The sequence below is a fragment of the Ornithodoros turicata genome, chromosome 9, assembly GCF_037126465.1.
Source record: "Ornithodoros turicata isolate Travis chromosome 9, ASM3712646v1, whole genome shotgun sequence".
In the NCBI taxonomy this organism is placed as follows: Eukaryota; Metazoa; Arthropoda; class Arachnida; order Ixodida; family Argasidae; genus Ornithodoros; species Ornithodoros turicata.
The window spans coordinates 32,850,207-32,874,499 of record NC_088209.1 but is presented as its reverse complement, the minus strand read 5'-3'; the positions used below and the strand labels follow the sequence as shown (position 1 = coordinate 32,874,499).

At 43.2% G+C, this 24,293-nt stretch overlaps 2 protein-coding genes across 4 annotated transcripts in view; both read right to left on the bottom strand.

The window, feature by feature from the left end:
* LOC135368665 (WD repeat and FYVE domain-containing protein 3-like) overlaps window positions 1–15,446 on the bottom strand; it is a 47,953-nt gene extending 32,507 nt beyond the window's left edge. For both annotated transcript variants that reach the window (XM_064602097.1, XM_064602098.1), the window contains exons 1-21: window positions 15,128–15,446; window positions 12,599–12,819; window positions 12,387–12,510; window positions 11,345–11,619; window positions 9,895–10,087; window positions 9,573–9,759; window positions 8,713–8,879; window positions 8,603–8,658; window positions 8,033–8,179; window positions 7,624–7,721; window positions 7,379–7,554; window positions 6,807–6,899; window positions 6,384–6,577; window positions 6,046–6,184; window positions 5,683–5,783; window positions 4,460–4,608; window positions 4,297–4,386; window positions 3,160–3,394; window positions 2,346–2,560; window positions 1,004–1,353; window positions 259–480 (exon numbers count right to left, since the gene is read on the bottom strand). In XM_064602097.1, coding sequence (XP_064458167.1) covers window positions 259–480; window positions 1,004–1,353; window positions 2,346–2,560; window positions 3,160–3,394; window positions 4,297–4,386; window positions 4,460–4,608; window positions 5,683–5,783; window positions 6,046–6,184; window positions 6,384–6,577; window positions 6,807–6,899; window positions 7,379–7,554; window positions 7,624–7,721; window positions 8,033–8,179; window positions 8,603–8,658; window positions 8,713–8,879; window positions 9,573–9,759; window positions 9,895–10,087; window positions 11,345–11,619; window positions 12,387–12,510; window positions 12,599–12,817 — 3,430 coding nt within the window. In that variant the 5' untranslated portion in view covers window positions 12,818–12,819; window positions 15,128–15,446. The remainder of the gene's footprint in view (window positions 1–258; window positions 481–1,003; window positions 1,354–2,345; window positions 2,561–3,159; window positions 3,395–4,296; window positions 4,387–4,459; window positions 4,609–5,682; window positions 5,784–6,045; window positions 6,185–6,383; window positions 6,578–6,806; window positions 6,900–7,378; window positions 7,555–7,623; window positions 7,722–8,032; window positions 8,180–8,602; window positions 8,659–8,712; window positions 8,880–9,572; window positions 9,760–9,894; window positions 10,088–11,344; window positions 11,620–12,386; window positions 12,511–12,598; window positions 12,820–15,127) is intronic.
* Window positions 15,447–16,447: 1,001 nt separating this feature from the next.
* On the bottom strand, window positions 16,448–24,041 carry LOC135368662 (heterogeneous nuclear ribonucleoprotein F-like). Of its 2 annotated transcripts, none has more exons than XM_064602092.1 (11): window positions 23,937–24,041; window positions 23,289–23,393; window positions 22,983–23,138; window positions 22,733–22,876; window positions 21,930–22,068; window positions 19,882–20,057; window positions 19,727–19,759; window positions 18,773–18,912; window positions 17,943–18,078; window positions 17,686–17,871; window positions 16,448–16,756 (listed from the first exon to the last, which is right to left on the bottom strand). In XM_064602092.1, the coding sequence occupies exons 2-11, from the start codon at window positions 23,383–23,385 to the stop codon at window positions 16,644–16,646; spliced, it is 1,320 nt and encodes a 439-aa protein (XP_064458162.1). In that variant the 5' UTR covers window positions 23,386–23,393; window positions 23,937–24,041; the 3' UTR covers window positions 16,448–16,643. The 2 variants fall into 2 exon arrangements, with proteins under 2 accessions (XP_064458162.1, XP_064458163.1); XM_064602093.1 differs by lacking the exon at window positions 23,937–24,041 and adding an exon at window positions 23,496–23,515.
* Between the last annotated feature and the right edge of the window lie 252 nt (window positions 24,042–24,293).

Below are 24,293 nucleotides of genomic sequence, written 5' to 3'. Positions count from 1 at the left end.
GGTGTTTTATGGGATTTTTTCCCCCACAGAGACGGAGGGAGAAGAGGAATTGTGGCGTGCTTAGTAGCATGCTTCTAAGTGGAATGAATCTTTGGCCAGGTGAGACGTCGTCATCAGTTTTTTGTAACATACATACTACAACACCTGTATGCTGTGTTTTGAAAGATGCATTTCATTTTTATTCCAAATTAAAATGGGATACCTGTCAGCACACTTATTACACACACATGCAAGTAGTCAAAACAGAAATAGGCTTACTGATGTTAGGTAGTGGTATCTCCTGTGTGGAGATAAGAAGGGCCTTGTCACGTGACGAAAGCTGTATGACCAAGCAGACAAGGTGGTCATCCCGGCCATGCAAGTTTCGCACGAGGGTGAGCAAACGAACTGAGTGCGGGTCCTCATGAGAATCACTGAATTTTTCTACGCTGATCCACGTCGAGAAGGACAGTCCAGGTTGCGGTGGAAACATACGGTCTCCTGGAAAACGTACATCCAAACACTGTGACTGTACTGCAAAGGCAAAAGAATGTATAAGTAGAGCCTGAAGTTTTAGGGTTTAACCTGATTCTTCCCTGAATTTGCACCCCGAATTGAGGGTTGCCTCTTTAGGGTGAGACCCATTTTTGACCTGGCAAATTGCCCTCACTGAGACGTCTGTAGGAATGCACACTAACTTGTTTCGCAGCAAACGCAGTTACATCACCATTTGTACCGAAACAGTTCCCAATAGGAACAATCCGGGATCTGTCCTTGTCCTGTCCCTGTCCTTGTCTTCTTGCTGCTATTCTTCATCACGAACCAGTTCAGTTAGTTTTCGTAACTGAGCCTGATCTCTCCCCGAATTTAGCGTACTGGAAGTTTTTCCACCCGAATTTGCATGAATTTAGAGCACATGTGTATTTACCCGATTTTTACTCCCCGAACTTAGAAAAAAATATTTCCCGAAAACCTCAGGCTCTATCAGTGTATAAGCTAAGCTTATATTCGCTACTGAGCTCACCATTGCCAATTCCGCCAATGACATTGTCAGGCGCGCCACCCACCATGCTCACTCCTACCATCGGTGGTCCAGAGACGCTCTGTGGTGCCACACTGCACAGGTAGAGGCAACTGAAGCCCTCGGGGGCCATTTCAAATTCAACGAAGGGAGGAGTGATAAGCGTTCCATGTAGGCGGCAATCTCGTGGTGTTGTCATGGAAACCAGGGTCTTGATACGAGTAAGGGGGACGGGACCACCATCCCTTTGGTTAGCTGGCCGGTTAAAAGGCTTGGCGAGTGTTTTACTGTTACTGTTTTCAGTACTGGCAAAAGTGGTGCAGCAGAGAGGAGACCCCAGACGTAGGAATGTTCTGGAAAGAAGAACACAAAATTTGTATAAATATTCACCACATTCGAAATCAAGCAACTCAAGAAAAAGGTGCTGACTCCAGGATTACAACCTGGACCTTCTGACCCTTCTGGGGCCTTTGTAGCCTGCCTCGGTTAATTTCTCGTTCTTTACGTTGTTCACAACATATTCCACATTCACTATCGCGGCTGTACCACGTCAATATGAAAATAGTAAAGCTGTGTGAATGGTAAAATTTTCATTGCGAATAGTTTACGAATATTTCACTTGCACTGCGAATCAAAACCGAATAATTTCTTCAGCTGGCAAATCAAATTCGAGTAACCAGTAAAGGCCCAATTTGAATAATTTCGAATACCTCATGGTGAAATATTTTGCGGTGTTGTGCTCATTCGATGATGTTCTGCTCCAAACTTGTGAGCCCCAGCATAACATGTCGTGAGAGAAGGGTCCCTCTGTGTTGTGTATGGTAGATTGAGTTAGTGGGATTAGTTGAGAGCTAGTCAACATGTTCCATGCAGCCTGCTTTGTGCGCATCTCCTCAGTTCTGTGTTTACATTGTGAATTTCCTGTACTTTTTTTAGAAACTGCACATATTTCAGTCTGTTACTGAACATAACCCTGAAAGCTGGGTGTACATTTACTGGAACATGCAGTGTCCAGAGTACAGTGTTGACCATGAGGCAACAGAAGTTGTAAACTTTAGTGACAGAATATTATAAACCGTGTAAAGCGGGCATCGCCTAGCACTTGAGTGTAATGAGGTGAAGCCGACTTGCAGACTGTAGCTGCACATCAAAACAATGGCGGTAACGTGAAGTGGGCTTCACCTAACTCTTGAATGTAACGAGGCGAAGCACACTTGCAGAATGTCGATAACGATACCCCGCTTCAGTACTATTCGAAAATTTCGAATACTCGAATAAATCGCATTCGAATAGCATCAGAAATTTCGGATATTCACGCAGCTCTAGAAAATAGCATTCACGTTACCTTAGATCCCGAGGTTCCAGTGCTTGTGCCGCCAGTCGTTCCAACATGTACTGAAGGGGAATGTGCAATGGGTGTGTTTCATCTTCCAGACCAGCTTTGCACTTTGTGAGCAGTTCACCTGGAAGGCCTGCTTCACACATCACTTGTTGGTTACGTTCTGAACGCACCAAGGAACGCAGTACTTCGGCAAGATACAGCTGCAGTGTCACTTCCATCTAAAGAACATAGGAGGGGTCTATGTGTATAGAGTAAAACTCGAAAATGCAAAGTTACGACATACACAAATACAAAATAAATAATAACTAGAGCCTGAAGTTTTAGGGTTTAACCCAATTTTCCCCCGAATGTGCACCCCAAATTGAAGGTTGCCTCTTTATGGTGAAATCTGATTTTTACGCAGCAAATTGCCCTCACTGAGACGTCTGTAGGAAAGCACACCAACCTGTTTGACAGCAAACGCAGTTACACTATCGTTTGTGCCAAACCAGTACAGTTAGTCTGAGTAGCTGAGCGATTTCTCCCCGAATGTTTTTCCACCCGAATTCACAAGAATTTAGAGCGCATGTTTATTTACCCGATTTTTACCCCCCGAATTTAGAAAAAACATATTTCCCAAAATCTTCAGGCTCTAATAGTAACACAGTCTGCCAACATAAAAAAAATCTGCAACATTGTTTAACATGATGGCATCTGTTTCATAGTGGTATGTGGTGGCTAGTGCGAACTGGTACAACCAGTATTTCAAATAACATTTAGAACCGTAGACTCATTGCTACTATATAAACATCTTAAGACCTTGAGGGACGCGTTCTACCTGTGGTTCTTCTCCATTCTCAATAGAAGGAATGAGGTGCATCATGGCAACCACAACCCCTGGATGAACAATGAGTGGATCTGGAGATGGTGGAGAGAGGTTGAGGGTGGCCAAACCAGGCTTTTTGTTTCCGGGGCTGCCCTTTGTAGAGTCTGTCTTTTTGTTTGCTTCGCTTGGCTGCACTGCACAGTGCAACGTTTGAGGACACGTCATCAACCTGGTTGCTGCAATTGGCCTGCAAAATGTCAGAGAAACAAAAAAAGAGAAACATGTTGATTAATGGTACGTAGATAACCAGATTTTATCCCAAAGGTTCTTCCTACATCAGACATTAAGCACAGAGAATCGTACATTTATGTTGCATATCTATATACAGGGTGTGTGCAGAAAAACATGACCCGCATTTTTACATGTAACTCGTTGTCTACTTAACCGAGGAACTTCCGGTGACGCACGACGCCGTATTTATGCGTGCGAAAGCTACAAAAAAATCCTGGAAGCCATACTCAGTGTAAAAAAATAAACAGAGCGCGAAAACATGGGCTTCCATGCATTAGAATAGGGCGGTCATGACAGTGCACTGTAGTGCATTTCCGTCTCATGAGAATTATGTGCAGGCACCGCTAGGGGTACTGCCGATGAGCATCCATGTGGGCAGGACATGGTTTCCATTTATGCACCGATAGCTCCCCTAGCGGTACTTGAACACAACTCTCCTACGTGCACCATGTTGCCCTTTCACATACACCCTGTTGTCCACCATGTTGCCCTATTCTGATGCACGGAAGCTGACGTTTTCGTTGTTCCGTTTATTTTTTAAGCTGGGTATGGCTTCCACAATTTTTCTACAGATTTCGCACGCATAAATGTGCCATCGTGCGCCACCGGAAGTTCGTTAGTTAGGTAGGCAACAAGCTATGTGCCTAAATGCGGGTCATGTTTTTCTGCACACACCCTGTACATGTGTTTCATCCGTTTGAGAGGTTTCACCAATGAGAAACCTCACAGACACAGCCCATGATGCTCCCTCTCATAGAGGAACAATACGTAGAACAATCAATACCTTCAAAGTGATACACTAGAACCTATAATTCCATGAAGGTCAAATTTTATGATGCTACTTCTACTATCACTTACTTGTCAAAAGAATCCAATGCCATATCATACAAAAGTCGCATCACCATGACAGCTGACACAAGACGTGCTGGAATGTTGTTCAAATCCAAACTGAAAGCAATAACACACAAAGCAAACATTCACTAACAGTAGTAAAGAAAAAAGTGTAACTGTGTAGCTTTACCTGCAGCCGTCACTCTGTCCCAAAAAGACCGAATGAAAGACATTCTCTTCTGTGGGTGAGAATGCAGTTTCACCTTGTGGAGATACATCAGTTACATTCGTGAAGCAACCGAGGAGTCTCACTGTATCTGCCAGGCTGGTTTGGCATATCTGAAATTTGAAGCAACATGAACATGTTGCTCAAAACGCACACGGCACAGACGGCACGGCATGACGCACGTTACAACTGCAGCTTAAAATACTGTAGAACCCTATTATTTCGCATCCCCTCAATTTCCGAATTGCCATTTTTGTTAATTTAAGGAGCACGCGAAATTTTTGGGTTTTGCAAGTTTCGGAAACTTCCCAATAACCGGGGATGTTCTTCTAGGGCAAGGTGCAAAGGGCTGTTGTCCGGTCAACTAGACAACCGAGATAAACGTGGAGCTCCTTGTCCCTGGATGGCATTTGTACTTCCTGATGACCAGGGGTAGCATTCTAGGGCATGGTGCAAAGGGACGTTGTTGTCCTCGTCCCTGGTTTCCTGTCCCTGTGTCTTATTATCTGGCGCTTCGACATACTTCCAACAAATGGAGGTCAACGATCCACGTTTTCAATGGATGGAGCATAATTAGGGAGTGACTTTTTCGGGTTAAACCCGCTTACGCCCAGTTATTCCCTCCCGAACTGACCTCCGACCAATTCGGGTTAAACCCGATTTCTCCCCGAATTCCAGTCACTATGAAATCCTCAATTGACATTTCCACTGAAGACGAACAAAGGTCGCCACGTGTGTCAGCAATACACCCATGTGTGTCCACACTGTGTATGCCTTCGGGGATTACCGCTGGAAGGTCACGATCTCGCAAAAACAACAACAACAACGAAAGAACAAAAAACAGAGATTAGGAAAGGACTTAATAAACAAGAGGAGAAACACAAACACCCGATAACACCCGAAGGCACAATTATCGCCCGATTTCTCCCCGAATTACAGATTTAAAAATAGCGCCCGATTTTTACCCCCCCCCCGAGTCTGAGAAAGGCATTTAACCTGAAAAAGTCACTCCCTAAGTATAATCGGCGATCTGGAGTGTTAAGAAGCATTTGCGAATACTAGTGGTTGCGAATATATTGACTGCACCCAATTCGCAAAATAATAGGGCTCTACAGCAGGTTACTTCACCATGCTTGTTCAGACACAAATATAAGAAAAAGACAAAAAAACATTAAATATAGCCATACCTCGGTTGCAAAAAACTTTGCATTTGCTGGCTCGTATCGCATGGCCACTGTCATGGTCCCAAACACGGTACGCAGTAAGGAAACAATCTGTCTCTTTTCAACTGCGATAGAAACGAGACAAAAATATTTGACCACTCATTCATTTTGCAACAGAGTTGAATTTGTGCAGTACTAATTGTGGAAAACCTAGAACACAGTGCATATTTCGACAGTAATTTGGGGTTTATCTGGTGTAAGAGAAAGTTTGTCGAAAGTGGGGCCATTATGTTGGAGATAGACAACACATAGTTTTAGGCACAAGCATTTTAGGTGGTTTACGCTGTGAAGAACAGAAAACGCGACAATTAGGTGCAGACAACTTGCCTGTGTTCCAGGGTTCTTTAGGGGGATCTGCCAAACATCCTTCCATCGAAACCAGAACCGACATCACATACACAAAGCCTCCAACTTTACGGAACACGGTTCGCGTTCGGTGACTCTCTCGAAGAACAAACAGGAGTGACTGCATCGAATAGTAGAAAAGAGAGAAAACAGGCAAGAGCCAATGTTAAAGTGTCTGGTTCCATCAAAACAACATTCGTGACACATTTCTCAACTGGAATCTAACATTTTCACTTGGTTCCCCCAATGTATGTAGATCTCTGAAATTTTGAAAAGTTAATTCATGCGATGCTACATATTTTATTGATGCACATGCTGACCTTTAAAATGTGGTTTTTCAGGTCAAGGGCGAGGGGCATGGCAGTGTGCATGAGGCCGAGAAGGGTACCCATGTCGTCATCGCCACCGCTACTGAGCACGAGCTGCTGCACAATTCCCAGAGCTTGCTGCCGACATAACCGATACGGCACAAGGTTGTGTGAACACCTGGCCCCTCCGCATTCTCGGAACACACCTGTTCGAAACGCAAGAAAAATGTAGTAGTATTATGCACCATGGTGGAGAAATACAGCCCGAATGGCAAAGTACATGGTCCTCAGTACTTTACAATCCCTCTCACTGGTATTGTTTTGCACATGGCTTTATTTATTTATTTATTTATTAGTGCCCACCAACAGCAATAATCCAATCCTTTGCTCAGGCTACAGCTAAAGACAGCAGGAAAACATGAGAATTTTACTAACTTGCATTATTGGAATTTCCGTTGAGAAGTGCAGTCAGGATTTCCATCACAAGGCATCCCATCTGCTGTTGCTCTTCTGGTATAGAGACTTTAACTATATATATATATGTAAAAAGGAGGCATCCCAGGACACCAGATAAGCGTAAAAGAAAAGCATTAGCCAGACAGTGATATTACACACTTCAACCTATATTACTCTGTATGTTGATGACACTGCAGCTACACAAAAGTGTGTTCCATAACAGTCAATAAAAATGCCCACCTAAATGGTGCAAAGAATGAAAAGCTGAGGAGGCAATCTTTTGGGTTGTGCCACAAAATACTTCAAGAGGTATACAAGAGGTACAAAGGCATGCGGTTCAAGTTTTGGGACAAGTGTCTATAGTTTCTTGCGCTAGGTGAACATAATTAACTGCTTGCGAAAGAATGTGGCCAAAGGAAGGATAGACAGCTATATTTTTTAAATAAGATGCAGTTTTAATTTATTTAAAGTTTTTTTTTTATGTTTTACAGTAGTATAGTTCTTTGCTCAGATAGAACACCAGACATCAGGAAGAAACGAGGGGGTCATACCGACTGGCTCTCCCTCGCCATCAGGAAAAGCTTCCTTGAGAACAGTGGCATAACGATGTAAACAGGTAACAAGAACTTCGAGTAGGCCTACTTCTCTGTACACATCTTTAAACACAGCATTGAACTGCAACACGTTGGCTAGTGTGCGTAAGCAGATAATGGAACAAGACACTGAGCTGAAAAGTAAACAGGATAAGAAACAGTTAGAGAGCAACCTTACGATGTAAATTAGCTCCATTCCATACCTATTTGTCTTCAGAAGTATGCTGAGACTGATAAGTTCTTTGCATGGCACAAATTTCAATTCAATGACAATGAATTCTAACAGTCTGAAGAACTTCTCCTGTAAAGTAAAAGATATGCAGATGAATTCCAGCACAGCACCTATGTGCTACCGGTAAAACACCGACCAACATATGACAAGATAATGATAGACATAAACACAGCTATCACGAACCTGGACATTCTGAATCATTGTCTATGTCAAACAGTCAAAACACCCTTCTGAAAATACCCCTTAATAAATGCATAGGCACATTATGTGCTTGTGCTGAAGTGCCATTGTGAGATGTTTAATATAAATGAAATCAAATGGCTTGGCAACCACCTGGAAGCACAAATCATTCTTATAAAAAAAGTTATCGCAGTACTTGCCTGAATCTCAGCCGTTTTGAGATGAATTTTTTCTGAAAAATGTGATAAGGGATGGCTGGACTCCAAGATGAAGTAATTTGCTTTGTCTGAGTGATAGATGGTGCTGATTGCATCCAAAAGTAGAGATGACAAGTGCGTCGTTTGGGCCTGCATTTTAAAGTGCCAACTCAGAACTGTACATCACAAATAAGTAGAGCCTGAAGTTTTCGGGAAATATTTTTTCCTAAATTCGGGGGGTAAACATCAGGCAAATAAACATGCGCGCTAAATTCATGCGAATTCGGGTGAAAAAAACTTCCAGTATGCTAAATTCGGGAAGAAATCGGGCTGAGTTACTCAAACTAACGGTACTGGTTTGGTACAAACAGTGATCTAACTGCATTTGCTGCCAAGCAAGTATGTTAATGCATTCCTACAGACATCCCAGTGAGGGAAATTTGCTGGGTAAAAATCGGGTTTCACCCTAAAGGGTGAACCTCCAATTCGTGGTGCAAATTCGGGAAGAATCGGGTAAAACCCTAAAACTTCAGGCTCTACAAGCATCAAGCTTTCCACTTGTGAGATTTCTACCTTCGGGAAAACAGTCTGGAGCACTTGGAATGCCTGAATGTTCCGCACACTTGTACCTGTAGGGAGACAATCCTTCTGACAGAAGCCAGATCACTTCCCTAGCGACAAACCTTTTCCAGATGGCTGTGGCAGTGTGAACCCTGGAATCTGAAACAGGGAGCCCGTGCTTGCTTGGCTAGGCTTCAACTCAAAGTAACCGCAGGTAGTTAAAGACGTCATCAACACTGCCAGATTCCTCAGTGCTTCACATGCCTCTTGTGAAGGATTTTGTTCCAACCTATTAAGAATATGTAAGTACTGTGTAAGAAATGTAAGTAATCGTGTATATTGGTGTAGTGTGCAGGTGAACAAATTTCCCAAAGAGATACCCTGCTACTTAGCACCTCCTGAAGTTGATAAATGAACCACTGCGCTCAGGGGCAGATCCAGGGCAGAGGCAGTTGGGCGATCGCCTCCCCCAAAATCATTAGGTTAAACATTAGGTTCCCCCCAAAAGTTTGGGCATGGATATGAGAAGAATGTTTTACAGGGCAACCATTGATTGATTGATTGATTGAAAAAATAAAAATATGTGAACTACAGATGCTTTCTTCAGTTTTATAAATGTAACAAATATTTCACTTCTTTATCGGTAATAATTTCTTCCAGTGTATCAAATGTATTGAACTTTCCCCCAACCCTAATAACATCCACTGCAAATGCTTTGCACCACATTTCAAGCAAAGTTTGCAGAAACTGCCTAATGATATTCCCGCATCTCACTTACTACAAGATAATTTCCTCATTGTTCCCAGTTGATCCGGATAAAACTTAAAAAAGTAGTGGCGAGCTAGTGGACGTTCATACTAGATAAGGAAACTGGAGCTTGATGCGCCTATTCTAGTATTCCCAGATAAGCTGACTTTGTGAAATCTGCTAGCCGGACTACTAAAACAGTAAACATGTGCCATTGAATTGTTCACGTACTGACCTTAAAAGAAACTCGGAGAGGAACACGTAGCCTTGACAGGACCGAAAGTCGTCAAGAAGCACTTGTGACACCTCACTGGAATCTTTTAGGAAGCAAAATATTGTGACAAACATCTCCACCACTTCCAGTGGGGAGAGCTCCTGGACACGCTGAACGTTTTCCACACAAAGTGAGACACAACCTTTGCCTGAAACAGTAGGCAGACCAACATCTCAATGAATAACGCTGTGGTAGAAATATAAAGAAAACATGGCCAAGCCAAAAGCCACACCGAAAAATTACGGTTTAGTTAGCCGTGTAATTCTAGGCAGGCATCACGTACTGTGAATGTAGTTTACAACGGGAGACGTGAGTCCGTGACGTGAGAGAGTCATCAGAACTTCGGACGCGCTCTTGCGCCACACGTTGTTGTAGGGGGGACACCACGTGGTGATGGCGCTGAAAAGCAGTGTGAGGTCGTCCTTCCGAGCAAGTTCTTCCGCCGGAGCAGCATGACTGCAGAGTCTCACCAGAACCTGTACAACGGAAAAATGTTTGATATATAGAGCCTGAAGTTTCAGGGTTTTACCCGATTCTTCCCCGAAATAGCACCCTGAATTGAAGGTTCACCCTTTAGGGTGAAACCCGATTTTTACCCGGCAAATTCCCCTCACTGGGATGTCCGTAGGAATGCATTAACTTGCTTTTTTGGCAGCAAATGCAGTTACATCACCATTTGTACCAAACCACTACAATTAGTTTAAGTAACCGAGCCCGAATTTAGCATACGGGGAGTTTTTTCACCCAAATTCCCATGAATTTAGTGCACATGTTTATTTACCCGATTTTTAGCCCCCGAATTTAGAAAAAAATATTTCCCGAAAACTTCAGACTCTATTGATATATTGGTGTCATGGCTCTCAGGCTGAAAGAGCAGTAAAGCAGACGGAGAGCTAACTTTCCTTGCGTCAATTACTAAGCTATGTTAAGGGAAGTGCCTCAGGACGAGGCGGCTCTCGTCCTGAGGCGCTTCCCTTACCGGTTCACTGAATTACTAAGCTGCGTTTTCCTACAACGAAAAGCTGCAGTGATGAGTGCAGCTTTCACAGGAGGCATTTCAATCTCAACACAGTAAAATGCCGTCACTCCCCATTATGCGAGTCATCTGAGATCCATTAGAAAAAGAATGCCTCTTCACTGTTGTGAAAACCTGCTTAAATAGTAAATTTAGTTTCTTTCCAAAAATTTGGTGGCCCCTTCTGTTGGAGAGGTCAGCAATGTTTTGGCCATAGAGTTTACATGGGTGACTCTCCATTGAGTTTTTCTAAACTGGCTGGAAATAAATTAGCCATATGTCAATTATTTAATTTTATTATATAAATCAGCTAATAAATATTTCAAAATTAAATACACCAAATTAATATAATTAATTTAACCCCGCAGCAACCCGAAACCCCAGAACATTTACACGAAATTTCGTAAGTGGCATAAATCTGCGCGTAAGCGATTGGAAAGACAAACTCTAGGTAAAAAAAATTAAAAGAATAAAGACGGTTAAGAGCATCAACTGTTTACTATATACATTAAAAACAAGACCTTCGTGCAGTAGGCTGCACTTCACCTGAAGAAGTGCAGCCTACTGCACGAAAGTCTTGTTTTTAATGTATATAGTAAACAGTTGATGCTCGTAACCGTCTTTATTATTTTTGATCCTGCATCGCCGGAAACTTGTACATTGTTTTTCTTCACGTTTTAAAACAAATTAAGCAGAGGTGAAAATGAGATGGACCTACCTGTACAAACACCTTCTGGAGCAAAATCCGCCTCTCCCGCGCGGTGAACTCACAATGCGGCTCCAAGTGGTCCGGCTGCTTGAGCTCAGGTAGATCGAAGAAGAGGTACAGGCACTTGACCAGGGTGGAGGGAAGGGCACTGGAGGTCATCACCTCCACCAGCTGGGGACCCCCGGAGGCTAGCAGGTTGATACTGGTGAGCAGCATCCAGCCACGGCTTTGCTCCTCTGTGCTCTCAATCTCCAGAAATTTGGCTATCGCACTGCTCGCGCTCTCTGCATGCACAAATTAAAAACAAAATATACCGCAATTACTTTCTTGTTGCATCATTTCATGACATTAATTTTGTAATGTCTACAGGAGGGTGTCGCCGCTGTCAGATGTACTTGTGGTAAACTGTGTCATCATTCTATTGTTCAAAGTACCATAACAGGGTTTTTGTTTTCAATCTATGAAATATAAGTAGTCTGTCGTTTCACGGTGTTAGGGGAGAAAACAAATCTTGAGAGGAAAATCTACCCTTCGCACAAAGACAACCTACTCACCTGACGTAACACAACAGCATGCAGTGCGTGTGTTTGACTTATATTTTCTGTTCTATTTTGCTGCCTGCGAGAGGCAACGATTTACTTCCACGAAGCCATAAAATGCCTGGCAGGTCATGGTGAAGTTAAATTTGCATTTTCAGGTTGTCTTCTGCATACATTTTACGTATTTCTCTCAGTCAGACGACAATGTCGAAGGGCTCATTAGATCGAAGTCATTAGATTTGCTTTTGCTGTCCTTGTTTGCAAATATTTCGTGGCCAGATCGCTCTCCCACCTGGACATCAAACACAACACCAGAATTTCCTAACTGTGTGCGTGCAATCAGGACAGGTGGCAACCCTAGTCATACCAGCGTCCATTTTGCTGAGGTACAGTGGCAAAATTTTTCATCTGCAACTCACTCACAATTTTTAGATTGCACGCGAGAACATTTTATTTACCTGCACTTTGATTATTTACGTATTTTTTATTATATATTGTATTTATTTGTTTACCTGTACTTTGATTAGATGCCCGTCGCCTGATCTCTGACACCATGAGCTTTGACACAAGCTTTGAAAAGGCAAGAACATCACTGAATTTGTCCACAATGTCAGGTGCTGGGCTGTTTTCGAAGACCTGAAACATAAGAACGTCAAACTCCATGCACGGCATGATGTATCGAGCAGAAGGTGCTGTAGTGCACAAAGTGGTAAAGATTAAACACCTTGCAGAATAGAGGCAACATGTTGTAGAGCCTCTGTTCCTGTTCTTGCTGCGTAAGGGGATGACCAGGGTGTGTCAACTCCGCAAATAGCTTGTGCATGTGCATGAGGCCCAGGGCTGTGTGCTGAGAGGAGCTCTGAGAGCTTCCCTCTTCAGTAGCTCCACCCCCTCGGCCACCTCCTTGGTGGCCCCCCACCAGGAGCTTGCGCATGATATTCATATCTGACAAAAGAAGCAAGAATCGTAAAACTTGTTTCCGTTCTACGACACATAACATTTAAAATCTCAATTAATGGCCATCAACGAGCAAGAGAGTATTACGATGACTTTTACCCGTAAAAAGAAAAAATGTGCTCAAGTACAATTACACGATCAATGACGGTAGTCCTGTCCAGGCTAGGCAGTTCAAGTGCTTACGCTTGATGTTCAGCGAAGACCTCAGTTGGAACAAACATATCAATAACGTACTCACCAAGGCTAACACGAAGCTGTGTTCTTTATCAAGAACACTTAGAGATGCTAATTCTAATACCAAATTAATTGCGGATAAGGCGCTCTGGTATGCTCAGTGCTGGAATATGGTTCTGTTGTTTGGTTTCCGGCATCAATCACAAAACTCGAGTTGGAGCAGACTCAGCACAAAGCAATACGCTTTAATAAAGTACCAATTTAGACCTGTTGGTCACACATGACAAAATCGCTAAAACCAGTGCTAAAAACACAAAGGACGAAACAGTAATTGGAGTGCGTCCGTCCTGTTTCGTCCTTTGTGTTTTTAGCACTGGTTTTAGCGATTTTATCAATGCACTTTATTTTTAACAAATATTCATGCAATGATTCACTGTCACAACTGCGATCAGCGGAAGTTCCCACACCATTTTATCGAGTGCTAGATCAACGACTGAAAACTCTCCTGCTAATTTTGAATAATCAAACATGTATTAATCCATCGTTATATATTAATTTTTCAAACAAGGTAGCTTTTGAAATAAGCATAACAAACACACTAATCAGTATTGTTTCCACTCTAACTGTTTAAGGGATTCTTTCTTCCTGGCAGCAATCCAAAGTTGGAATAGCCTCCCACAACAAGCTGTTGCATCCGACACGCCGTTTCAAAATTTGCAGACAGTGTTTTTGTACTGTGCATTGTACTTGCCACTCCTTCTATGGTGTCGTAAGATGCTAGAAGTATTCTAAATAAATAAAATCTGTGCAACCCTCATTTGAGATGAACCAATCCGACAGTGTACGATATTTTTAATTCTAGCCAGGGTTCTAGCCAGGACCAGAGTTCAAGGAGGTGCCACGCAGGCCATCATAAATACTACTGGACAAAAAGCAGGTTGCAACTGCTGTGCAAGTACTGTTTTAAAAGCAAAATCGCCCTAGTTTTGACAAGAGGGCAAATAGCTAAAGTTTCCTCTGAATGCGATCCTGATTCCAATATTTACATATATAGCAGCATTTTCAAAGAAAGACAGAAAACAAAGTGGAATAGCGCTAGCACAATTGTATCCACTGGTTTCTTGCTTTTCACTGACCACATTGTACTGTCATTGGTTCAAACAAAACCTGGAAATTGCCAAAGTAGTATCAAAATATGATCCACATGTATACCAAGGCTCTGTCCAGATTTCCTTGCTTCCTGCAGAGTCTATATTCAGTCCAGAGGAAATGTAGTCTCTTGATTTGAACAGATGGTGAGCACACTGACACAACTTTTCATTTCTTGCACATTAATTATTATATATTATAATGTTATTTCACTGAGCCTGCATATCAAATATCAGATAATGTGCCGCATTGTTTTTCAATGCACACATAAGAGACGGAAACTGATTAAAAGGCTCCAGAAGCGTGCTTAAAGCGTGGCAAAGGATTCGCGCATATGTATAGACTGCTCAGTTGTATACAAACTACAAACAACAATTCAGGATTGTTGGTATTGGCATGCTCTATACAAAGTTTCTTCCCCGCAGTCTTTTCTCGACTTTTCGGAACGTAAAACGGAGAAGTTATCAATCAATGCTTCCTCGAACTACTGTAACACGTCTTATAAATGGAAAGAGCAGCAGTGCGAACACATGTTACATCAACCCGAGCAAGGTAATGTTACGTCACGATTGCGTAGGCAAATGCAGATCAGCATCAAAACTGTGAAACAAAACTTCTGTGGTAATTTACAACAAACCTATTTATATTTGCTTGTGTGTTTGCATCCTGTCCGGAAATGGTATATAGAACCACAGTGTCATATAACATAGCCGTCTAATCAATCATGCCATGCAATGTATCTGAAACTTAGTAACCTGTTCCATGTGTGAAACCTTTCCGTGGTGACATTCCTGTTCTGATTTTCTCAGAAACAAGTTAATAGTTGTTAATGGTGTGTTGAATGCCCAACATGGCACCTAGCTTCGCGAAGCAGCATCGATCTCGACTTCAAGATCAATGGTATCCGTGGTCAAAATCCAGTTAGCACTCACGAAAAGCGGTACTTTGACCACTAAACAGGAAATGAACTTACTAAATTCAGCTGTAGCTGCGCTGGAGCTACGAGAGTAGCTCTACATTTCAGCACTACCTGCACGTCACACAAGAGAAGCACATCACGAAGTCGATGGCACAGTTGTGAAAAGTGAAGGATGGCTAAGAAGGCGCGCCGTGTCTGCATATCCCATGATTGACTGGCGTCTTGATGTTTTCCACAAAACTCACTGCATCATATAAATGCCATGGGATAAAGATCACTGCGATATTTTGTAGAAACACGGGTTACTCCCAGCAAACACCACTCCGCTGGCCGCACACCCTGCAAAACGGTTGGTGGCGCCGCGGCGCTAGCTAGCGCTGCTAGCGCTAGCGCTCAGGAGCGCTATGGCGCTATGCCAATTTCAATGTTGCTCAAGTTTTCGGAAATCTCGTTACATTTGGTCATGACGGACCCTGTGGTTAGGCTTCCACTTTGATGCCAATACAATACATCTCAAAACAGTTCACTCTGTACTGGAGATACATCATAACTGGAAGACTTGAGGCGAGAGCAGTACTATTTCTGAAGCTTGTTGTGGGCAAGCATTGCGCGTGTCCCATCCTACAAACGTGTTGAGCTAAGATCACGGGTTCAATCCCAGCGGAGGACGGTAGCAGTGTGGGGGAGGCGGGGAGGTAAATAACATTGTTTCCAGCTCCGTGTGTGTCAGAGATTTTCGGCGCGCGTAACCTGCAATTACATCAGCAGTCCTACAAGGCACGTGCAACATGTCACCACACATACAGGCAGACAAAATACGCGTATGGTGTCGCGTTAGATGGTCTTGCCTGGCTCATTCGCGTAGCGTATAAGTTACGCCCGCAACATCCATTACGTTCACGTCAACCAACCCCCCCCCCCCCCCCAAAAAAAAGGAAAGATCTGGGTGCAAAGAGAACAGATAAATAACAGCAGTGAGCATGTTACATATTTTGGTATTCCAGCTGCAGTGGTCAAATCACCATTGTAGCTTTGACTTGAGACTTTGTCCATGTGTTTGTTTCATACTTCCCCAGTCTCAGGGGATTTTTAATAGCATGAATTGTAGCTATGTTGCGTACTGCTGCAGACACCCTTATCTTGACTGAGAGGTGGGCTCTAGTTTGTGGTTCCCAGCATTCCACACAATCTCTATGTGAAAGCACTACTACACTCAGCTTATCACAACACTAAGTTGCATTTGACACATGGATCATGCTTATCAGGATCTCCTCCTAATTTGATCGCATGATCTGAATGTAGCTGCTGCAAACCTAGTGGTGGCTTGTAAAGCTAGAAGCAGAAAGACAAGACACATGAAGCACAGAGCCAAGATCAGTCATTGGAAATCATTTATTCCTTTGTTTTGTGTGGCACAGTCAGTGTTGCAATGACAAATGATTCATTCACTAGGCTGAAGTTTACAACTCATACTCAACATGAATGTGTGAACGTTAGAGGACTTTGTACAACATAAAACGAGGAAGGTATGAAAATGAAGCTCTCGTGCAGTTTTGTAGAAGCAGCCACTTCAGAAAGAGGTGTAGTTGTTCCCACCAATCATAGACCCTGCCCCGTACGTTCCCGAGCCCATACTGCCAATTCCAGTGCTGTAGTAGCTGTTCCCAGCTCCACCGCTGCCACCTGCAATAACGGATGAAATTATAGACTTTACGTTCTGAATTCTAATGCACTTTCGTTACTCTAATGTATAGCAGCTACTCGTTTTCGTAGTTAGCTTCAATGAGACCTGTATTAAAAAGAGCACAATTCAGGGTCTGTTAAATGTTAATGTGGGTCAAATGTGGGTCATGATCACACTGTACCTGAAAACATTTGGCTCACACTACTACTAAATTGATACAAAAATTGATAACAGTGGTGGTCCACCTCAATTTCCTATTAGAAGAGAGTGCTAATAGCGGGTTGAACTCCAATGAGTGCATGGTGAATCAAAGCCTGAAGTTCTAGGGTTTAACCAGATTTTTACCTGGCAAATTGCCCTCACTGAGACAGCCGTAGGAATGCGCACTAAGTTAAATGCAGTAACATCACCATTTGTACCAAACCAGTACAGTTAGTTTGAGAAACTGAGAACGATTCCTCCCCGAATTTAGCATACTGGAAGTATTTCCACCCGAATTCGCATGAATTTACAGCACGTTTATTTACCCGATTTTTACCCCAAAATTTAGAAAAAAATACTTCCCGTTAACCTCTGGCTCTATGAATCATGCACGGTGCAATTATGAGATCAAAGGGCAGCATACAATCAGAAACTGCTGTAGAGTAGTTCCGTATAAAAATTCATCATCAACGAAAGGAACTAATATGCATGTGTGTAGTTTAAATTTTTTTTAAAATTACCTCCCAGAAGACCATACATTCGACACTCACATCCAATATCATTTTCACTGGCTTAGTTCTTTGGACCTGGTTGCATTAACGCAGCAACAAGATTGCACTGAACACATACTGCCCACGCTTTCTAGACAAATTCTAGCTTGTTAAGAGCCAAACCAAGGCGCTGCACGCTGTGCCACAGCAGGTGAAACAAGGCATAGGTCACTTGCCTCCGTAACGGCCGGCACCAAATCCTGTGCCTCCAGGTGCCATTGTTCCAGAGAAGCCCCCAGAAGCGGCAGGACCAGACCCAATGGGCCCTACTCCGTTGCCAAAACCGCCCCCACCTCCGTTGTTGCTGCCACCACCCATACCACTTGGAGTGGAGTTCAGGAAGAGTTCAATGTACCGGTGTTCTGCAGAAAGAGTACTCGTACATCCTCTCGTGCCTCACAATGGCGAGAGCAGGTTCGGGGACAATACTTACGCATGTGTGCTTTATCTTTGCTCATAGCCTTGACAGCTTCTTCGTGGGTCGCGAACTCAACGTCGCACTCACCAGATGGTCGACCACTGTCCTCGTAAATAAGGTGCACGTGAACTGGGTTCATGGGACGGAAAAACTGAAAAGGATTTCAGAACAGGCGGCGATTGAAACGTTGAATGCGCTACTGCACACACCATCGTGTTGGTTACAACTAGAGCCTGAAGGTTTCGGGAAATATTTTTTTCTAAATTCGGGGGGTAAAAATAGGGTAAATAAACATGCACACTAAATTCGTGCGAATTCCGGTGAAAAAACTTCCAGTAGGCTAAATTCGGGGGGAAATCGGGCTCAGTTACTCACAGTAACTGTGGTGGTTTGGTACAAACGGTGATGTAACTGCATTTGCTGCCAAACAAGTAAGTTAGTGCATTCCTACAGACATCCAAGCGAGAGCAATTTGCCAGGCAAAAATCGGGTTTCACCCTAAAGAGGCAACCTTCAATTCGGGGTGCAAATTCGGGGAAGAATCGGGTAAAACCCTAAAACTTCAGGCTCTAGTTACGACTAGTTGCCACGCACACACTGAAAAATGCATCCACGTAGCCATCTGTGTGAAACATTCACAACTTTGAAACTAAAAAGATAATGCAAATGTTAAAAAATGTTTGTCCTCAAGTAACAGAGCAAGCTCCGTCGGCAGCTCGCATAAAAGGTACAGGAAAACAGTATCAATGTTGCACACTTGCGATCTTGAGTGGAAGATAGAATGCCAGTCAAGGTGTCTGCGTGTGCCAAATCATTATTCACTTCAAGGCATTCACCATACTCACTTCAAATATGTCCTGCTCAGTGGCTCGGAATGGCAACCCACGCATGTGAACAAAATGACCAGTAGCGGCGTAGCGTGCACCGCCTCCGTTTCCTCCATCAAATCCACCACCACCGAATCGGCTGCCCATAGGCCCACGTCCTGAAAGGAAGTCACCAACAACTGAATGACCACTTTGCAAATGCATGCTGCATACTTAAAGCCCCGTGTTTTCGGGCTTTGGTTTTGTTTAAAAATTGGGGGGTGAAAACCAGGTTTTATTTCAGGAGCTGTGAAACGGCGTAAAATCAGGCGGAAAAAATATATCTTAGAGTGTGAAAAAACAAAACAAAACATTTCACACATTTTAGATGAACATGACATGCAGAACCACTGCGCAGATTGTCCAGTGCTTAGCGTACACTGCCTGTATTGGTGGCTGAATTGGCACTTTTTCCCTCCAAGTTCATTTTCAGGTTTTACACTACATGATGATGCAAAACCAGGGGGGGTAGAAACGGGTTTTATCCTAAAACACAGGGCCCCACACATACTCCGATAACAATAATAGTACTATGTAGTAAAAAAAAAGATAGAAATTGAACTGCTCTGAAATGTAAAGTGTCAACACAACCAGAAGTGACCGTTCAAAATTGTAAGCTGTGCCACCTACCAAGATGACAACAAAATTAGTGTTTTGTAAGCCCTGTTGCTCAGGGAGTGAAAAGCACAATTTGGCAAGCTGGGTAATAAGGTATTGCAGTGCAAACGCTAATGACATGCGCGCTGCTCGTACAATCAGAAAGTGAAATGAGAATTCCACGGAGCGGCTGTTCCTCGTCTGACCGACAACTCGCGCCTCACTGTGGTCACCTGTGCTTTGTTGCAGCAATTCCACAGAAAAAACACTTCACTTCATGCTGAGGTGCACGGCGGGGTGAAGCGACAAAAGCAAAGCGCAGATGCATCAACTTACCGAAGTCGCCAAAGTTGTCGTCATCAACGAATCCTGAAAAAAAGAAAGAGAAAAAACAATGTAAGTGAGCACAGTGAACACACTTATGCAGCACAAGTGAAGCAAAAAAGGCCTAGAGCACAAGAGGTGAAGGAGCAAGAAGGAGAGAGACGCACCCCTGAAGGTACGTGCTCCTCCTCGACCCATAGCGTAGCGCGACGGGCCGCCAAATCTGTCACCTCGGTCGTAGGGACCTGGCCGTGCAGAGCCCATCGGCCTCATCATCTTGGGCATTGTCGAGCCCACCACGGAGCGAATTTCCTGAAGACTGCTCTTAAATATTTCTATGTACCTATAAAAGGAACACGGTCAATTCAGTTTTTTTCTTTTATGTCCAATACCATGGAAAGTTATTGTACATTATAATGGACGTCAGGCATTTAGGACATACAAGTAGCAATCAGTTCAGCGTGCTCTGACAACGACCTACGAGATTATAACGACCACGTCATAATCGGCAACCCCTATGAAGAGCCCGTCTGCATGATCCGCTACGCATCGGCCCGCGACATCTACATGATGACTGGACAATGGAAATTTGAATTTCGAATGCGCAGATGCTGACACACGATTACTGTAGCAGACGACAGCAACGACTCCTATGAAAACGCGTAGAACGATGATGATAATCAACTTTAGAAACAAGCATCTCCCGTGGGATGTCCACTGCTTGTGCAAAAATACTAAGGTAAGCTGAAGTACAAAGTATTGTAGAAATTTAGTAAGCAATAACCAAGCTGATGAGTAGCGCCACCACTAGCTTCCAAATGCGGCACTGGGAAAGGGTCCCTGTGACATGGTCGTTATAGTCTAGTAGTTCGTGGCTCTGACTTTGATAATGAAATATTAAAAAAAATATAGAATGGAATGAAAAGGAACATATTCTGGGCTTGCATCAATTAGCAAGGGCTTCATGGACCTACTGCACATTACACGAGTATGTCTGAAACACAATAGCCGATTGTCTTGGTTGTTTGATAGCAAGACACGTATCCCACAAAATCTTCAAATGCCATCGTTATTACTTCATCCAGAATGATTATGCAGCCATACTGTTTAAACCAAGTTAATGAGCAAATGTCTTGAAATTCAGGCCCCTACATCAGTTAAATCCAAAACTGATGGCAAAATGAGTCTAGCAGCACTGTTGTACTGTAATTACTTATGCCAATCTGTTTTAACAATAACAAAGTATCAGCAAGTTATTTTTAGAATGATGCTGCGTTGTGTAGTCTACATCAGTTGCCCTGCTTGGATAAATAAAACTGGATTGATGAAATCTAAACAAAGCATGTCGGCTCATAGCAACTCATAAGCAACATAGTTTACATATCGGCTACTTGGAGCTAAGGTTCTGTAGTTTAGAGTTTGTGCTTTGCCTGAACCGTAAGGCAAGGCTACATTTGTTGACAATGTATATCAAATGTATGTAAAAAAAAAAAATATATCAAGACATCTGCATGACTAACTACTAAACTGCAAACATGGGCTAACTCAAGCAGAGAGGTTCTGCACAGTGTATTGGAGGAAGAATTGTATTCCAGTGCATGTGTGTGTCAATAATGCAGAAATGAGGTAACATGCATCAAAATGCTTTCCTAGCAGAACTAAGGCTAGAATGATTACATGTTTTACAAAAGCTGCAAACTGGGAAAGTTGCTGTTGCAAATCTTATTTGTTCTGGACCAAATTCTGAGACATGAAACCCTACTTGTAGCTACACATGCAAACACTACATACGCTGTGTTTCCTCAATTCACTGGGAAAGAAGAAGAATTAAAAAAAAAAGATATCTTGGTAAGAACTCAACTAAGTATGACTGTAAAACAAAATGTGATCTGTTTGAAGTGTTCCTTATATCTATACTCACAAAGATCTTATACAAAGACGTACAATTTGCTGCGGAAGGCTAGCTGCCAGTCGTTACACAAAAATAAGGAGTGCAGCTATCAAGCACAAAGCACTTCTCAAGCACCATGCTGCTGGTCAAGGAATACTGTGCTTGGCTCATGCTCAATATGAACAACCCTCCCCCCACTTTTTGTTTTGCAGCCCGTACCAACACAAACTAAGGTGGCTTGAAAAGTGCTTTGAAATGACACATCAAAAGAGACAAAGAGGATTGCCCAAACGAGTCCACCGCCTGGTAGCACTCTTCTCCCACCTGTGCCCAATTTTTTCCTTGTGTTTCCCCATCGCCTTTTCAGCTATATCCCGTGAGGCAAACTGCACAAAAGCCTCCCCAGTGCTCCTCCCCTGGTAGTCCGTAGGAAGTGTAATCCCATTGGGGACAATCTCCAACCCTTCCATCATCCAACCCAGCAGAGAAAAATGAGACAAACAGATACAGTCAGCGCTCTCCCAAACCACTCATGAATAATAAAACACTACAACATGTTAAGGAGCAAATACTACAGCAGCAAAATCGGTAAGCGTTCACTGGAGACAATCCACGTGCTGGGGCACGAACACCCGTCCGAGCACTCTGGCCAACCAGCACAATTTATTTTGAAGTTTATTTATTTATTTAGGATTTATCCGAAGCTTCACCAGCCTGCTACCACACAGTGTGGCTCATCATTTTCGTTCTGCTGTCGTCTACGTGCTACAACACGGAAACTGTCCCCACGCGCCACACTGTCTCTGTATCGTAAGGCACGAACGAGGTCTACATGCTTAAGTCCTAAAAAATTTGCGTCCACAAGAGGGACAGAAATGAAAACATCTTCCATGGTTCAACAGCTAGTCATATTCAACAGAAGTCATATTCTCCTGCCATTACAAACATTTAAAGTTAAGTAAAGAACAAAATGAAGTGAAGTATAGCAAGTGAGACGCCTGAATGGCCCCCGAAGTATAAACTTACGAACATTTTACACAAATTAAGAACTTCTACTTAGCAAAGCACTAACACCACTACGCTACAGTACAATGGTCCGTAAAACAAATGATGTCTTAATCCAATACCTGAGAAGAACTGTGCAATTTCTTCCTTGGAACAACCAAAAGGCAGTCCTCTCAACCTAATACAACCATCATTCAGAGAATCTTGTTGATGAGCTCCACTGCGCTTTACCACCCAGTCCATTTCGCTGGGCTTTGATCTGAATACTGAAAGCATTTCACATTCACACATGCTGTAAGCAAACTCGTGTTTTGCACCCGTACAGCAAAAACAGCAATATGGTTACTAATGCTACATTATGCGACCACCTACCCTCTATGTATCTGTGACCCATGTGCTGATTGTTTTGCTGCAAACCTACTTCTACATCTTGTTCACTCTCCAGCTCAATGTATGCTTCTCCGCTTGGCCTGCCTTCTCTGGAGAGGGTCATATGTATGCCATTCAGGCCCCCTTTGATGTTGCATTCTGTTATGAAGACACAAACACAAATTCTGCAGTGTGATGCTACAAAATCCGACCACCGGCAACGCGCGCCATTTATAAGACAAGAAGAATAAAGGGTGACATGCTGTTGACACAGCTTTGGCGCGGTGACAGGCGTCCGAGCTTCCTTACTTGAAAAGAAATTCTGGATTTCTTCTTTGGTTGTGGACCATGGCAGCCCTCGAACACGCAGAACAAATCCCTCAGCTTCGTCATTGCCCCCAGACATGGCGTGCTCTGAAATCAAAGCGATTCGTCAGTGTTAGCATTGGCCTTGCCACCGGCATGATAATTCTGACCGGCCCAACTTCTAATATAAAATGGAGCTTGGCTGCTTACATAGAAATTCAGCCTAGATCTCGTAAACATTCAACAAGGTATTACACGAGCAAGAGAATGAACTCGCCAACAGTGTGCAAATGAAAAGGTGGGAAAATCGAGATACGCAGTAGGCAAGAGTTTACTATGTCAGAACCTTTGAGTCGTATGCCCAACGCAATGTTCAAAACAGCGCACTTCGCGTATTCCGATACCAAGCAAAATACTGCCGGTCAAAATTTACAAAACTTGCTTGTGTAGAAAAAGAAAATTAGTCGTTAAGCTTGGCCAGCTCTGCGGACATAAGCCTAACTTCACCTCACCGTTCGACTCGAACCTGCATTACAAAGTAACACACTGCTGCTTAGCGTTCTAGGCTCTTGTATTACAACACCGCTGAGTAGTAATCAAGATAGGATAGAAAAACCATACGTATTACAAAGGGGATTTAAAATAACTTACATGGTTATAATGGCGCCTACGATGCCGAAAAACAAAGATAATGGACGGCGATGGCGACAAGCTTCGATTCGATCTCGCAGAATCTCGTCTTTTTCGAGCGCTTCACTCGAAAGCGCGGGCGCGCTTCCCGCTTCAGCGTGCCGTGCGCATTGTCGTCTGCCACTGTTATGCGTCCCCAAGTACATGGTAACCCTTATGTTAAATCAAATTTATCAGAAAATGTCAATGTCTGCCACTTCTTCATTACACGTGTGCGCAGCACGTACACGGGAGGATCGAGACTGTCGTTGCCTCTGTTTTTGTATTTTGTACGTGCACACAACTAATGAACGCCCGGTAAGATATGCTGAACGTTTC

What these genes read in the sequence shown, in the direction of transcription:
- LOC135368662 (XM_064602092.1), bottom strand. Translation starts at nt 23,385, where the DNA reads ATGTCTGGGGGCAATGACGAAGCTGAGGGATTTGTTCTGCGTGTTCGA. An exon ending in AATCCAGAATTTCTTTTCAA is followed by an intron (nt 23,139 to 23,288) that starts GTAAGGAAGCTC and finishes TCTTCATAACAG; the next exon opens with AATGCAACATCAAAGGGGGC. An exon ending in AGGAGCACGTACCTTCAGGG is followed by an intron (nt 19,760 to 19,881) that starts GTGCGTCTCTCT and finishes TCTTTTTTTCAG; the next exon opens with GATTCGTTGATGACGACAAC.